Source organism: Anomalospiza imberbis, chromosome 22 (assembly GCF_031753505.1).
Source record: "Anomalospiza imberbis isolate Cuckoo-Finch-1a 21T00152 chromosome 22, ASM3175350v1, whole genome shotgun sequence".
Lineage (NCBI taxonomy): Eukaryota > Metazoa > Chordata > Aves > Passeriformes > Viduidae > Anomalospiza > Anomalospiza imberbis.
Window position 1 is genome coordinate 1,093,125 of NC_089702.1, and position 16,316 is coordinate 1,109,440.

General features: G+C 63.3%; 2 protein-coding genes across 11 annotated transcripts in view; both read right to left on the bottom strand.

Moving 5' to 3' along the window:
• Positions 1-40: 40 nt before the first annotated feature.
• Positions 41-10,138, bottom strand: ITGA2B (integrin subunit alpha 2b). The gene is made up of 30 exons (XM_068212495.1): positions 8,596-10,138; positions 8,391-8,521; positions 8,216-8,313; positions 7,970-8,135; positions 7,850-7,899; positions 7,452-7,497; positions 7,147-7,272; positions 7,016-7,063; positions 6,725-6,768; positions 6,563-6,622; positions 6,348-6,400; positions 6,006-6,214; positions 5,712-5,894; positions 5,565-5,610; positions 5,383-5,487; positions 5,236-5,291; positions 4,986-5,137; positions 4,647-4,760; positions 3,833-3,903; positions 3,614-3,761; positions 3,039-3,131; positions 2,875-2,954; positions 2,674-2,754; positions 2,502-2,604; positions 2,262-2,414; positions 2,054-2,179; positions 1,762-1,875; positions 1,486-1,593; positions 1,288-1,410; positions 41-981 (listed from the first exon to the last, which is right to left on the bottom strand). The coding sequence occupies exons 1-30, from the start codon at positions 8,739-8,741 to the stop codon at positions 892-894; spliced, it is 3,123 nt and encodes a 1,040-aa protein (XP_068068596.1). The 5' UTR covers positions 8,742-10,138; the 3' UTR covers positions 41-891.
• Positions 10,139-11,280: 1,142 nt separating this feature from the next.
• Positions 11,281-16,316, bottom strand: part of GPATCH8 (G-patch domain containing 8) — a 54,677-nt gene continuing 49,641 nt past the window's right edge. For all 10 annotated transcript variants that reach the window (XM_068212484.1, XM_068212485.1, XM_068212489.1 and 7 more), the window contains one exon: positions 11,281-16,107. In XM_068212484.1, the coding sequence (XP_068068585.1) occupies positions 12,285-16,107 (3,823 nt within the window). In that variant the 3' untranslated portion in view covers positions 11,281-12,284. The remainder of the gene's footprint in view (positions 16,108-16,316) is intronic.

Sequence of the window (16,316 nt, forward strand, 5' to 3'; positions counted from 1 at the left end):
CCCCCGGACCAACCCCTGGCACCGCCCCAGACCTCCGGCACCGCCCCCCGCAGTGCCCCGGGACCCGGGACCCATCGCCGGTACCGCAACAGACGCCGGCACCCCTCCCCGGGACCGCTCCGGGACCTGGACCCGGACTCGGTACCGTCACCGGCATCCCGGGACTGACCTAGTGTCGCCAGCGGCATCTCAGGACCGACCCCCGACATCGACACCGACCCCGACCCGCTGTACGACCCCGAGACCAGGACCGGGACTCGGCACTGCAGGACTGTCTCCGGTACTGGCACCGGCAGCCTTGCAGTGCCCTCGGTACCGCACAGGCTTCCCGAGACCCATTCCCGGCTCCACTCCGAGCCCCGGGACGGGGACAGGGTACCGGCACCGTCATCCCGGGACTGGCCCTGCACCGGCACCGGCATCCCAGGGCCCACTCGCGGTACTTCGTTGAGCCTCGGCGTCGACCCCCGGTACCGCAGCGGCATTTCGGGACTGGCCCTTGGCACTGCCCCGATCCCCCGGTCCCACCCCTGGGACTGACCCCGGTACCGTGATCCACCCGCGGTACCAGCACCGGCCCCGGTACGGATCCCCCAGCAGTGCAGCAGACCCCGGGGCCGACCCCGGCACCGACCTCCCCGCTGCTCTCCCGGGGCACCCCACAAGGACACACGGGGGTCCCCAAAAGCCTCCCTGCCCCCTGCTGTGCCCTGTCCCCTGGCAGACCCGCGGTGCAGGTCCGGGGGGACACAAACACACCCCCACGGGCAGCACCCGAGGGCAGGGCAGGGATTTATTGTCCGGGGGGAGCAGAGCGGGGCTGGGGTCCCAGGGGCACGCGGGGGGCTGCGGAATGCGAGCTGGGTGGGGGTGGGGCACAGGGGGACCCCGCTAGTCCTGGGCACTCCCTGGCTCCTGGGCCTGGCCGGGCTCCTGCGTGTCCCCCTCGGCAGGCGGCCGCGTCCTCTTGAAGAAACCCGTCTGGAAGGGGACACAGTGACAGTCGGGGCCTGGGGACCCCCGCGGCACCAGCCCCAGGGATCCCACATTATCAGCCTCCCGGAGATCCCTGTGGCACCACCGCGGGGACCCCATGGCATCACTCCTGAGGGACCCCCTGGCTCTGGGGACCGCAGAGTGTCACCTGCCTGGGACCACCCAGTGTCACCCGTGCTGCTGTCCCGCGTCCTGTCTCACAGCCCCCACGCCCAGCACTATGTCCCTCTGGCGCCAGTGAGGCTCCACAGCCAAGATGGATGTCCCCAGTGTCCCCCTGCGCCCACTCACCTTCCACATGAGGAGGATGAGGAGGGTGAGGAGCAGGAGCCCGGCCAGGACCCCCAGCACCACCCACCACACCGGCACAGCCCCCTCGCCCCCAGGGCTGGCGCGCACCACGCAGGTTTCAGTCTGCAGAGGGACAGGTGGGTGACACCGCTGCCACCACGGCCTGTCCCTGTGTCCCCACACCCACACCAGCCCTACCTCAGCCTTGCCGGTGGGCAGGACCCGGGGCTGGACGCGGTAGGGCATGGCCGAGGTGTTGAACCACGCTTGTGACTGGATGCGGAACTGCGTCAGGCGGTGCTCCCGCTAGGGACAGAAGGGGGGACATGCGGGGGACACATGGGAACCCGGCATCAGGGGTGCTGGCATCCCCAGGGTGCTCTCTGGGGACCACCGTGCAGGAGAGGACATTGCAGGGATGCCCTGAGGCCATAATGCCACCCCGTCCCCTTTGTCCCCAGAAGGGGACAGTACCTGCTGCAGGGTGTCCATCCAGAGCAGGGCATGGACGCTGACCAGTGCCCGCTGGTCCTTGCCCAGGCTGGGCACGTGGCAGATGATGTCCACGCACGTGGCATTGTCACAGTCCTGAGGGTGGTGTCCAACACGGTGGGTGTTGGGGGGCCCCCACCCCAGGGGACACTCCCAGCCCTGTGCCCACCATGGGCTGCAGGTCCCCAGGGTCACCCAAGGGATGCGGCCCCACCCTGGCACCCTTATCCCTGCCTCCATCACAGCCGGCAGGTGCCCAGGGTCACCCGCTCACCACACGGACGAGGTCCCCCAGCCCCTCGTCCCCCAGCCCGGCTCCCGGGGGCGGCTCCGCCTCCCGGCGCTCCCGCTGGTGAGTGCCGTTCCCGAGCGCTGCGGCCGTCAGACCGGAGATCTCCAGCTGGAAGAGGACACAGAGGTGACACCCACCTCCCTGACAAGTCCCAGCGCCCGCCGGCGGGCAGCGGTCCCGCAGTCCCTACCTGGGCGGGGTTGAGGGTGGAGTGGTGGGAGCACTTCGTGCCCCCCTCGGTGCTCAGCTCCAGCAGGTAGAGCAGGACGTGGTTGCCCAGCAGGTGGGGGACGGCGAGGCTCAGGGTGACACCGCTGACGGTGCCGGGACCTTTGTTGTGGAGCTGCGGGAGCACGGTGGGTGATGCCCGGCACAGGGGATGACGCCGGGGAGGGGACAGAGGGGACCCCTGAACACCAGCGGGCATCACCTCATAGACGTGCTCCACCTTGATGCCGTGGTCCTCGAGCCGCCGGCTGCCCTCCACCCAGTGCCAGCTCGTGGGCAGCACCATGGTGGCAGGCAGGGAGTTGCTGGTGGGAGAGGGGGGGTCAGTGTCCCCCGTCGTCCCCCCGTTATCCCCATGTCCCCCAGACCCTCACCCTCGCAGCTCCATCTCTGCCTCTGCCTCCACGGGCACGGTCACTGTCACCGACGCGTTGCTGGGGCTGGGGCTGTTCTTGCTGTGGGGACACAGCGGGATGAGAGATGGACCCTGAGTTTGGGGACATGCTGAGGACACTGAGTCTGAGGTGCCAGTGTCCCAGCAGTGGGTGGGGGACAGGGGGACAGCAGGGTGTCACCTCCGCAGCTGGAGGTGGAAGGTGATGGCATCCCCGATGTCCTCCAGCCCAGACACGCTCAACTCCATGTCCACGGTGATCTGGGGGACAGCAGAGGAGAGGGGCCAGTGGGTGACCAGCCCCAGTGGGTGACAGGCCCAGCAGGGACAACCCCCGTCCCTTACCCGGGCCCCAGCTTTCATGGGATTGCCCAACTCGCAGAGCACCACGTGGGTCCCATTCTCCTTCTTGGGGTTGCAGCTCAGCTTCTCCTGCCCCTGCGGGGTGGGGACATGGGGTGGGGACACGTCATGGACCCCACCAGGAACCAACCACACTGGGGACCTGCATGAGCTGAGGGCAGGGCTTGAGCCCCACACCCGGTCACCCCCGAACACCCATCACCAGTGGGGACCCTGTGGAGAGTGACAGCCACCAAGGGCAGGACAGGAACCCCCAGCCCAGGATCCCTGGGCACCCATCCCCACCAGGCAGCTCCATGGAGGATGATGGGGATGAAGGACACAGTGTGAGCCCCTCGATTTGGGTCACCCCCTGTGCTGGGCACCCCAACACCCATCACCACTGGGCAGCCACACGGAAGGCCACAGCCACCAAGGACACACTTTGAGTCCCCCACCCTGGGCATCTCCCAGCACCCCTCACCACCGAGCACCCCCAAAGAGGCAGGTGATGGCCACCAAGGGCAGGATGTGACCCCCCACCCTGGTCACCGCTGTCACCCCCCACTCACACCCACCGGGATGGTGCTGCGGGCAGCCTGGTAGTGCGTGCCAGGGGGCAGCTGCACCCTCAGCTCGGCCTCGAAGGCGCCTTCGCCCGCGTTGGTGGCATTGGCGCGCAGGGACAGCAGGGCCTCCGCCCCGATCAGCAGGCGTTGGCTGGGGCTGGGGGACATGGGGACAGGGCTCAGCACCCCGTGGGGACACCGAGCACTCCCTCACCCCCCGGTGCTCACGTGTCGGCGGCCAGGTGGAGGTCGGGGACACAGAGGTTGTCATCGCCACAGTCCTCCAGGATGATGTGGGTCTGGGAAGGGGACAGGGAGGGGACAGGAGGATGCCCCCATCCAGGGTGAGGTGTGGGAGGGGGAGTCATTGCGGACAGCAGGGGACACGGGGGGACATCCCGGGAAGGGACTGGGCTGGTGGAGGGGCCAGAGGGGACATCCCAGAGGGGAGATTTGGGACAGTGCTGAGTAGAGAGGGGACATTGCAGGGAGGGACCGGGGATGGAGGGGAGGGAGGTGACATCTCCAAGAGGGAAGAATGGGGACAGCAGAGGGGACATCCAGGGGGACGACTGGGGACATACCCTGAGACACACCAAGGAGGGAGCAGGGACAGCAGGGGGTGATCCTGGGGAGGGACTGGAGATGGCAGGGGGAGCAGAGGGGACATCCTCGGGGTTGGGAATGGGGACAGTGCTGGGTACAGAGGGGACATGCAGGGGAGGGATTGGGGAATGCAGGGTGAGCACAGAGGGCAGAACAGGACGGACATGCCAGGGAGTGGCAGGGACAGTGCAGGGGCACATTCCAGAGGGAAGAAGGGACAGTGGGGGTGGGGGTAGGAGCCACATCCCAGTGGAAACTGGCGAGAGTGGGAGGGGGACAGGGGCAATGTCCCAGGGGGGTGCTGGTGACACTGGCACGAGCTAGGGACCCCGGAGCTGAGCTCAACCAGGCTGGGGGTACCCACGCGTGCCCTGGTGGAGATGAGCCCACCCCGTGTCACCACGGTGACATCCCACCACAGCCATGTCCCCCCTACCTGTGCCTGCACCAGGGTGTCCCCATAGAGCACCAACCCCGGGGCCTCTCTGGGCAGCGTCAGGGCCACGCTCAGGGCCACCGGGCTCAGCTTGTCCTTGAACTCGGCCTCGTCCTGGGGACAGCCATGGGCACAGCACTCTGGAGGGCATCCCGTGCCCACTCCACCCCACGGTCTCCAGCCATCACTGTCCCCATCCCTGTTAGCCACCCTCCTGGGACAGGGAGACACTGTTATCCCCAGTCCCTGTCCCCATCCTGGCTGGAAATGCCACATCCCCATTCCCGTCCCCTCCACGGACTGTCCCCGCCCTCTGCCGCGCTGTCCCTGTGCCCGTACCCGCAGGTAGGCGGTGAGGTTGCTGCACACGGGGGGTGTCCCCGGTGCCACCACCAGCTCCTCTTGCCAGGACGACTGGTGTCCCTGCAGCAGCAGGACCCTCCGCGATGGCCGGGGCTTCAGCCGGTCCAGCTGCAGCTCAGCCTCCAGGTCTGGTGGGGAACGGGAGGGTGGCACGGGTGACACCCGCGGTGACACCCCGGCGGTGCCCCTGTGTCAGTGGTTCCCCCCGGGTGACACCGGCACTCACGGATGCTCTGAGGGATGTGCTGGCCCGTCACGCTGACACAAAACACCACGTGGAAGCTGCGGGGAGACACCACCAACAGGTGCTCAGGGACCTGTCCTGTGCCCACGGTGATGTCCCCATGGTGTCCCCATGGCAGTGTCCCCTCACCAGCTGACACGGACGCTGGAGTCGGGCAGGACACAGTCCAGGATCTCAGGGTTCAGCCCGTCGGGGACACTCAGCTGGGTCCGGGCCACCACCACGGGTAGTCCCCTGGGGCACAGGGACGTTGCAGAGGTACCAGGGGATCCAACAGGGAGCCCCGGGCCACCGCAGGGACGGGCACTCACTGGTACACGGCCACCTTGGCCGCCCCGTAAGCCCCCACGAGCAGATCTGCAGGGACAAGCACAGGGTCGGTGCCGGGGTGGTGACACCGGGGTGGCGACGCCGGGGTGGCAGGGCGGTGGCAGGGCGGTGTCGTGCCAGGGCTGTACCCGCGTAGCCGTTGCCGTCCAGGTCGGTGGCACCACGCAGCGCGAAGCCGAAGGCGGCGGGGCCGGGGAAGGGGCTGTTGAGGAGCTGGGTGGGCACCGACGCCAGCCCCTCGCTCTGCCCGCGGAAGATGAAGACCTGCCCGCTGCCACTGTCACCGCCCTGCGGGGCGCCCACGGCCACATCTGGGGACAGAAGGGACGTGAACACCCACCCGCGCTCTTCTGCCTCAGTTTCCCCATGGCGCGGCACCGGCGGGGTGGCACATCCTCCTCCCCGCCCCGCCGCGCTGTTACCGCCGAAGCCGTCCTTGTCCAGGTCCCCGAGGCTGGCGATGGCGGCGGCGAAGCGGCCGTAGGGGTGGGTGCCCGTCAGGGTCTGGGGGGGCCCGGCGAGGGGCTGCTGTCCCCGCCCCAGGTAGAGGTAGAGGCGCCCCAGCTCGCTGCGCTGTCCGTCGGAGCGCCGGGCCATGAACAGGGGTGCACCCACCAGCAGGTCGTCCCGCCTGTGCCCGGCGCGGGGTCGGGGTCAGGGTCCGCAGGTTTGGGGGCTGGGGGCACCCAGCGGTGTGCCAGGCACGGGGCAGCACCCCTGGGTGTCGCCATGGAGGAGGGGGGGACGACTGTCCCTGCTCTCACCCGTCCCCATCGACATCGGCCACTGCCACCGTGTGCCCGAAGTACGAAGCCACCTGGAAAGGGTCCGGGTAGAGGGTGGCACCGGGACGTGCCAGGGGCACAGTGGGCGGGGAGGCTGGGGGAGCAGGGGAGTGCTGGGGGGCTGGGCTGCCGCGGGATGGGGGCAGCAGCGCTGTGGAGCAGCGGGGTGCTGGGGTGTCACGGGGCAGGGGTACCTGCTCGCTGGCAATGCCCCGCAGCCAGCGCAGGGTGTCCCCCGCAGTGAAGATCTCCACCTGCCCAGGGCAGTGTCAGACGCCAGGCCCAGCCCGGGGTGACACATGGTGGTGTCCCCTGGTGTCCCCTCAGCCAGGCTCCGGGCACTCCGCAGCACTCACCTCACCCCTCGTGTTGCTCTTGTTGGGGACCCCCACCACGTACTCTGTGAGGGATGAGAGCCCTGAGTGCCCCCACCGGGACACTGAGGGGGGCACGGGGATACCCCCGGCACTGAGGTGGGCACAGGGATACCCCTGGTGCGACACGGGGGCATGAGGGCACAGAGATGGCCGGGACCCCTGTCCTGGCACAGCCTGTCCAGCCCCCTCGGGAAGGGAAGCAAGGTCACTCTGGAGTCTCGGGGTGCCCCAGGCCCATCAACCCCTGCTCCCTGCACCCCTCAGCCCTACCTTTGGTTTTGGGGTTGCCATCAAACTCGCCCACAGCCACCGAGTATCCTGCAGGGAGATGGGCATTGGTGACCCTGGGGTATCCCAGCAGGAGCTGGCAGTGGGGCAGGGTGCCCGTGCCTGCTGCTCACCCCGGTACCCGTCCTCGTAGTCCCCGGACACCGGCTCCGTGGGGCGCCCGGGGCTCCCCAGCCACAGCAGGGACGTGCCGAGGAAGCGCCTGAGGATCTTGTCCAGCTCCACCGAGTACACGAGCCCTGGGGCACACCGCGGCGGGGAACACCAGCACTGACAGGGCACCCGCTGCTACACGCCCTTGGCTACCAGTACCACTGCGGGTGGCACTTATGGGGTACCCCACCCGGGGTGCCCTCCTCCCGCCGTGCCCACCCCGGGAGCACCAGCCGGGGTGGCAACGCCGGCAGGAAGGACTCACCTGTGAAGTAGTACCCGCCGGGGGCACCGAGCACCAGCGTCCCATCCTGCGGGAGAAGCTGGCTCAGCACCACCCCGGGGCACCCTGGCATCCCCCCAAGGCATCCTCACCCAAGTATCCCCCACCCCAGTATTTCCCATCCTGGCACCCCCACCCCAGCATCCACCCCACTCCTAGGACTTCTCCTCCCGGAATTGCCACTGCAGCATCCCCCGTCTCAGCATCCCTACCCCAACATCCCCCGCCGTGACGCCCAGGTACCATCCCGGCCACACCCGCTGCATCTCTATCAGCCCCCCATGGGCATCCCGGGGGGCACCCCGGCGGCGCCGCCCCCCGATCCCCCACAAGGCGCCCGAGTCCCTCGAGTCCCCCGAGCCCCTCAAGTCCCCTCTCACCGGGGTGACAGCGGCGCTGAAGCCGATCTCGCAGTAGCGCTTGTCGTGCACTGAGGGCACAGGGCAGGGTCAGACGGACGCGGGGTTGGGAGCCCCCCCCGCTCCCCGCTCGCCCCTCACCGTAGTTCATCAGGCGGTGGGTGCTGGCCATGGTCTGGTCGCGGCAGGGCGAGTACCACACCGTGCTCCGCTGCCCCGGGCTCCGCACGAAGCAGGTGCCCGTGGGGGTGCGGAACGCTTCGTGCTGCCCCTCCAAAGCGTTCCAGTGCTGCAGCGGGGCACAGACCTGGGCACGGCGATGGGACAGGCTGGGAGCCCACCCCGCCAACACCCAAGGCCGCCCACATCCCCCGCGGATGCACCCACCACCAGTTTGCCGTCCCAGCTGGTGACGGACGCTCCCAGCCACTGGTGCGACTTGTAGGTGTGGAGCTCCAAGGTGCCCTGGCTCTCGCTCTCGTCCCCTGGGGGAGCGGGAGGGGGGGAATGTGCGGAGCTGGCACCCCCTGCGCCCGCTCCCCGCCCCGCGGCGCCCACGCACCCGCAGTGTCGATGGGCAGAGGGTGGCAGGGGCTCTTGTCGGGGGGCCAGGAGCAGAGGAAGACGGCTCCGGGCTGAGCCACGCCGGGCTGGGAGGTGTTGGCACGGGGGGCCCCCACCGCCACGCTGGGCCTGGGGGACAGAGCGGGTGTCAGGGTCGGCGGGCGTGTGCTGTGCCCGACCCCGACACCCCGGTGCCTCCCTACCTTCCCTCGCTCATGTGGAAATCCAGGGCGAAACCGAAATAGCTGCCGGGGGGTCCCTCGTAGATGGTGGGGGGCTCCTGAAGAAGCCCCAGCGTGGAGGGCAGGCGCAGTCCCCCGAGGAGCAGCAGCACCCGCAGCAGCCCCATCGTCACCCCAAAATGTGGCCACAGCCCCCGTCCCTGGGCATCCCTGGCTTATCTCGGGGGACGCAGCTGGGGCCGGGCCCAGCAGGAACGGGGAACACAGGAAGGGCCCCCCCGGGCGCATATCCGCTCCTGCAGGGAGCCAGAGAGGTGCGGGGCAGACGGATGTGGCCGGAGCAGGGCGGGGGACAGGAGGTGGCAGTGCCACCGGGAGACACGGTGACAGGGTGGGGGGACACGACCACAGCAGCCTGAGCCTATCGCCCGCCGGGGCCGCACCCAGCCCGCCGCAGGGTGCCAGTCTCGGGGTGGCTATTTCGGGATGTGCATCTTGGGGTGGCTATTTCGGGGTGCAGGCAGTCCCTACCAGCGGAAATGTGGCGATGGGGGGAGGACAGCAGCGCACAGGGCCCCTCCATCGCCCCCGATATCCCCTCCGCAGCCGGATGGAGCTGACAGCACCGAGCCCGCCCGCACTGGGCATCACCCCCACAGCGTCCCCTTCCCCAGGGCAGGGACAGCCCAGCACCCTGCCAGGGCAGAGGCAGCAGCAGCGCTGTGCAGGGCAATGGCTCTGGCAAGGGACCGGGGCCAGGATGGGGACAGCCCACAGCCAAGTGAACAAGGTGTGTCCTTGTCCCTTTCCCCGTGGGAGAGCCAGCATCCGCAGCCAGGCCTGTGGCAGCCGCGGGGCTCAGCCCTGCCCGGACAGTGGCGTCAGCCCCTGAACCCCCCTGCAGAACTAATTTAAACTCTGCTAATTAAGGACTCTCAGGCAGCCCGAGATCTCCGGGGGCTCCTCGTGCCAACCCAGCGCCAGTGGCCGGGAGAGGACGCGGAGCCAGCCCGTGTGAAACGGGGCTTTTCTCGCCGGAAGCAGGACAGGGAGTCGGGGGGGTTTGGGGGACCCAGGGGGTCCCCGCAGAGTCAAACGGCGCCTTGGCCCCTGACGGGGGACACGGTCCCCGGAGCGGGGTCTGCTCCAGCCCTGCGGAGCAGCTGCGGTTGGAAGAGAGCGGCATTTGCCCAAAGCCGTGCCAGAGCTCCGAGGGGTGGGAAGGGTTTAGCTGAGCCCGGAGCAGCTCCGTGGCCCGGGAGAGGAGGACACCGGACTCAGGGGCAGCTGCTCCTCCTCGGGAGGTCTCATCCCCAGCTTGCAGCAGCATCTGAACCCAGCTGGAGCCCACACCAGACCCCCTGAGGGCAATTACAATCCTGTCTTCTGTCCAATTACTTCATTTCCTGTTTCTTTCAGCACTGCTGCAGCATCCTTCATCAGCCGCCTCCTCCCAGGGCCACCGCCAGGGAAGGGCAGGTGGCACGCTGGACCCCGAGCCTGCTGGCATGCAGGGGGGTGGATTTCTTTACTTTAATCAAACCAGGGCTTTGGTTAGGAAAAGAGAAGCTGGTGCTCTACACAGTAGCTCCCCATCACCACACAGCATCGTTTCTTTTCCACAAATCATTGGTTTATTAGAAAGGTTTGTTTTCCCTCATTTTACAGCATATATATATATTTATATATATATCTTATGTGACAAAGTTAAATACAGTCTGTTTATGCTTGTTAAGTAATGACAGGTTAATTATTTTAGCGCTATCCTGAAGTCCAGAAACAATCCCTGCCCACAGCGCGACGGGGCCAGGGCACAGATGGGCCCTATGAAGCTCAGCTCTGACAGTAACACTGAATTGTGCGGTATTTACAGGAAATTGAGTCCCTTTTTTGTGACTGCTGTCACTCTGACCTGCTCCGATTTCTCGTTTACACGGTGAGGGAGCTCAGGGGGTTTTGATCCTTTGACACTGCCTGGCCTCGTGGTGCACTCCAGGAGGGGACAGGGAAGAGGACGAGGAATGGGACAGGAAAGGGACAGGGATGTCACACATCCCCACACCGCTCTGAAATCCCTCCCCCCGGCAGTGGTGGCCCAAGGGCTGTGACACCTGCAGTGCCCTGTGCGTGGGAACAGCAGCAGCTCATGCCCTGCACTGCGGTGGGGAAGCTCCCCCAGGCAGTGTCACCTGAGCTGGGTGATGCTGGGAGAACTGGGAAATCCCAGTTTGGACTAAGCTGGGGTAACCCTGTGTGGGATGGAACAGTCCCAAGGCTCCTCCTTCACCAGCAGGGTCTGCACATGACTGCTTCCAAAGGGGGGGAAAAGGAAAGGAAGAAAAGGGCTCTCTGGTCTCTGGGAGCACCCTGAATTCCTGCTGCTCCCCAGGCTGCTCCAGTGCCCATTCCTATGGCAGGGAGGAATGCAGCATTACCTGCCAGAGTCACTGCTACCCCCACACCCCTCACCTTGCCCAAATCTCACCTGTTGATTTTTTTTTTTTCTTCTGCAAAATTCTAAGTGAAGATTTTTTGTTTTTACATTTTATACTACATAAAAACTTCAAAAATACATGAGCTTGATAAAATATACATGCTTAGCTGTTCTGCATCTAGCTGAAACTATAAATTGAACCTTTACAAGTGTCTTGGGTCACCTACAGCAAACATATTTACACAGAAGCCACCAGAACAAGTACCACTAAGAACTGGCTGAAAAAAATATTATTGCGATATACTACAAATGTAACCTTTGATAGGAGCTACAAAAAGCAGCATCTTTGTTTACAGAGTTCAGTGCAATTCTTTACATTAAAAAAAAATCCTATAAATTAATAAGAAAACCATCAGTGTTACAGAGGAAAGAACACGATTTACATCCAGGCCACGCTCTTCCATCCTCTGTATTGCTTCAATTCCTAACAGGATTTTCCTTCTCTCTCCCATCCCAGTGCCTCTTTCCCAACCCCACAGAAGATGGAATTCAGAGTGATTTTTTTCCCCCTTTCAAGAGAAGAGTGGTCAAAGCCCAGACTGGAATCCCAACCCCTCACCCAAGAAGCTCTCTCCAGTCTGGGATATCCAGGCATGGTCCTGGCGCAGGAGAACACGGATGCAGGATGGAGAAGGACAGGAGCTCTGGGCACACACACAGAGCTCCTCTTTACACTAAGATCTTACTTCCATTTTTGCTGCTCACACCAAGAAAAACCCATGTCTGCAGAGACAGGGGCCAAGGAACCTCCTGCAATGCCTGAAAAGTGAGGCCTCCAGCCCCTCTGCAGCTGACAGCTCCGATGTTCCATTGCTGATTACAAGCCGGATTCAATCATGCTATTTTAATTAGATGACCTCATTAAAAGGATTTTTAGAGATCCTATTAGTGTGTATGAAACCTCATTTATCATATACAAGGTGGCAGAAGGAAGATGACCAAGTGTAAGAATCCAGGGGGAAAAAAAGCCTTTCCAAGTGTCTCGCTGTTCTAAAGGTGAAATGGTTCTTCTGGAGCGGTGCTGCGGCGTGCACGGAGGAGTCGGAGCGAGACATCCCTGGGGTACAGCCAACTGCCAGTCCTCGAGCCCCCGGCTTCTTTGGCTGCTCAAGAGTGAAAGGAAATGCTCAGGCCTCACCTGCCCACTGGCTCAACTCCAACCCCTTCCCAAAACGCCAAATATTCTCCTTCCTCCGAGGTTCCTTCATTTTGTCCTTCATGTGCCGTGGCTGGGTGGATGCTGCAAGTCCTGTCCTGAGAAAATGGGGTGCAGCAGGGGGTGGAGGTGCAGGGCAGTGGCAGCAGCAGCAGCTGCTGGCCTCGGAGCCAGGAGGGTTGGGTAGAGAGCGTGAGGGACAGGGTGGAAGGTGAAGGGGCCCGGGTGGATGGCAGACGCCGGAATGATGTGGATGGGGTGGCTGGCCAGGAACGTGGCGGGGTGCCCCGGAATAATCGAGTGGGTCAGGTGGGACAAGGAAATGGGTGTCAGGTGTGGCTGGGGGATGTGGTGGACCTGAGCGAGGGGCTGTGGGTGCGGGTGGGGGTGGATGCCGATGGCGGCGGCGGCAGCAGCGGCGTGGTGCTGCAGGATGGCGTGCTGCACCGTCGTGATGGACGTGGCCGACGCCGCGGCTGGCTGCTGGATGTGGATGGGCTGGAGCGCGGGCGCAGCCGGCGCCAGGGCGGCTGAGGCAGGGAAGGCCTTCACTTGCTTGGCCAGCAGCTGCTGCTGGATGTGCTGCTGGGCGGCCTGCTGCAGCTTGCTGTACTTCTCCATCTCCTCGGGCGTGAAGGTGATGGGCTGGCTCTCCAGCGGGGCTAGAGAGGAATCTTCTCCCCCTTCCCGATCTCCTTCCATGCTCGGCTCCCCACTCTGAGGCACGTAGCCAGGAAAGTGCTCAACATCTGGAACTAAGGGCATCATACTGGTTTCCACTGGGACTGGCTGGTTGCCCCTGTCCATAGGCTCCAGGCCGTCACCATCGCTCGGATCTGAGAGGAAGTTGTGTGGCATGACCAGATCTCCGGAGCCAAAGCACTCAGGGAGCGCCGGCGCGTCCAGGGGAAGAGACGGCATCTCCACTGAGGCTTCGTCACGTTTCTGCTCATCCAGAGGTTTGTCCTGAATTACCATCACCACATCTTCCAGGAGAGATTGGCCGGCCAGCTGACCCTCCTCCATGCCTTGGGAACCATCCTCAGCATCTGACAGCTCCTGCTCCTCGCCCCTCTCCAAGCCGGACTCCTCGTATCTTTTGGAGTTTGGTTTCCGAATAGTTGGCAACTTCCCAATTAAGGGCAGAACTGGTTTGTTGCCTAAGGAAGGAGGCAGTTTGGGGCCAAAGTACCCCTGGGGAGGATCTTTGAGCTTTATGCCCACTTTGTTTGCCCCTGACAGCATCTCGTCAGTGACACAGGGCTTCTTCTCAACCTTCCTGGACTGCACCTTTTCCAAGAGCAGCTTTGCGGTGACGGAGTTCCTCTCCTCAGGACTGCAGTCCCCTTCCAAGGCCCGCCCCGTGCCAGAGCCGCTGCTGTTCTGGGACAGGGAGCTAGATCCTTTCAGATCCTCTCCTTTGCCATCCTCCTTCTTCAGCAGCGACCCTTCACCTCGGCCTGTCCGGAAGTAGTGAGGAGACTGGGAGCGATAGATCTTGGACCTAATGAAGTCCCTTCTGCCAGACCTTCGCTCCTCGGGGCTCTCGTGGCCCCGCGAGCCCTTCCGTGACAGGGACCTCTGCGAGTGGCTGCGGGTGCTGCGGCTGCGGTCCCGGCTGTAGCTGCGGCTGCGCTTCCAGCTGCGGCCTGTCACGCTGCGGCTCCTCCTCTTGCTCCGACTGCGGCTGCAGCTGCTGCTGCGGCTCCTGCCCCGACTCCTCGATCTCGACCTGCCTCGAGGGTGGGTTCGGCTCCTGCTCCGACTCCTGGACCTGCTCCTGCTTGAGCTGTAGTCATCTTCCGACGAGGAGTATTTGCGCCGCTTCGAGCGGTGGTTTGAGCTGTTGTAGTCCGAGTCATCCTCCGAGTCCTGGGAACGCTTGGAGCGGCAGCGGGAGCGGTCGCTGTAGTCGCTGTAGCTGTCGTCTGAGTAGCTCCTGTGGTGGCTGTAGCGGCTGTGCTCCGAGGACGCGTCCGAGCTGGTGGAGTAGGACCTGTGTGAGGAGTGCCTGCGGCCCGAGCGGGAGCGGCTGCGGGAGTGCTCGCTGCCCGAGTCGTAGTCATCGCTGTACTGCGACGGGGACTTCTGGCGGCAGTGCTTGCCAGGGGAGCCCTCGTCACTGTCATCGTCCCCGCTGCTCTGCTGGCTCCGGCAGCCGCTCCGGGCCTGGGACAGAGCCGGGCAGCGCCTCCTCACACCAGGCACCTGCTGCAGCTCAGCCTTGTGCCTTTTGCTGCCGTGCTCTTGGCAGGAATTACCCCCGTCTTCTTTTTTACTGCTGCTTCCCTCCTCAGCAGACAGGGATTTCCTCTGGGACTCCTGGGAGCATCGCTTTTTCTTCTGGAAATGGCTGCAGTCTTCAGACAGTTCAGGTTTCAGCGCGCGATCTGACTCTGTCAAAAGGGAGGATTTACCTTTTTTGTGCCTGTGCCTTTTCCGTTTCTTGGGTTTCTCTTCCCCCAGCTCAACTTTCCGGCCCTTCTCCTCAGCTTCCTCCTTGTGTTTGCGTTTGTGTCTGCTGGACTTTTTGTGCTTCTTTTTCTTTTTGTGTTTATGGGACCTTCCAGATTTGCTCTTACCCGTTATACTCTTACTGCTGTCCTCCCCCTCTCCCTTACCAATGCTTCCCAGACCAGACTCCTGCTTGCTCTGGGATTTGTTTTCCATTTTCTGAGCAGAACTGTTCCCTACACTTTCAGTCTCCTTGGCTTTGCTCACCTCACCAGGTTCTGTGCTCTGAGAGTTGTCTTTACAAAGCCCCCCTGGATCCTTGGATTTCTCTGCCCCTTTCCCTTTTGCATCCTTGTTACGGGAGAGCTTGAAGTCGAAGTACAGGGGGTTGCAGCTGTATGACACAGAGGGCTCAGCTTTGGTGAAGATGAGCAGCTCTGAAGGCCACTGCAGTGTCGTGCTCTCGTCCTTACTCAGAACAGGGAAAAAAGGTCCCATGGGGTGCTTTGGTCCCTCAGAGCCATCTCTGCAGCCCGAGGCAGGAGGAGGAGCTTCTTTAGCAGTGTCTGGCTCAGGGGGATTGCTCTCTGGAAGGTGCTTGCTCTCCTGGGTATTTTCATTCTCTGGGATGTCTTTTTGTTCTGTTTTGCCCTGCTGAACTGCAGTTTCAGTAGTACTCTGCTCCTTCTGCTGTCCTGTGCTCTCAGCAGCCTTTTCCGTGTGCTTGCTGGGTTTGGGTTTGGGAGAAGTCCCCTTTTTCACTTCGTGCGCGTTTTTTTTGTTCACATTTTCCGCTTCCGTTTGCTCAGTAGCCTTCATGAAAAGCAGGAATTGAAAGTTGGGCTTTACTTTACAGTGGGCCGGGGGGATGTAGTGGTAATATTCTGGTTCCACGGCTGTTGGTCCATCTTCTCGCCTCATCTTCTTCAGTTTGGATAAGGTGCTGGCCAGAGCCCCGCTGTCCTTGTCGTGCTGGTCATCATCCTCCGCCTTGCCATCAGAATTATTGGTGCCTTCACCCTCCCCAGACTTCTGCAGGCTGCCAGCCTCCGAGGATCCCCTCTCATCACCTTTTGCCCCGTCTGCAGAACTGGACTCGTCCACGTGGTCCTTGAAAACAGAAGCGATGGTCTCCAGCTTCACTGGGGTCTTCTTGGCAAAGGAAAAGGACACCCCGATCTTCTGTAGCGGAGTTCCCAGAGAGCTCTTAATGCCAAAACTGATGGCCTGTCCTCCCTGGGCAGGCGTCTGGCCTGGCACAGTGCCTTGTCCAGTGTTCAGGAAGCCTCTGTCCGTGGTCATCTCTGTGGCCTGGCCGGAGCTTGTCTGGACGAAGGAGCCGCTGTTGGCTGCAGAATCATCGTCGTCTCCACCTTCCTCGTCCACAGCCACCGTGGTGGTCCTGAACATGGGCCCACTTCCAGGAGCACTGCAACAGGGGAGGGAGAAAACACAGCTTACTGGTGTCCCTGTCCCTCTCCAGGAGGATCCATCCCTCAGTGGAGACAATCTTACACAGCTCAAGTGCTCTCTCAGACACATGCATTAAAATATCATTATACAGCCACTCAAAGTTTTTCATAATATTAAATTACTGAAGAAAATGTATTGCTGGTTAACGCAATTTGGGGATGCTCT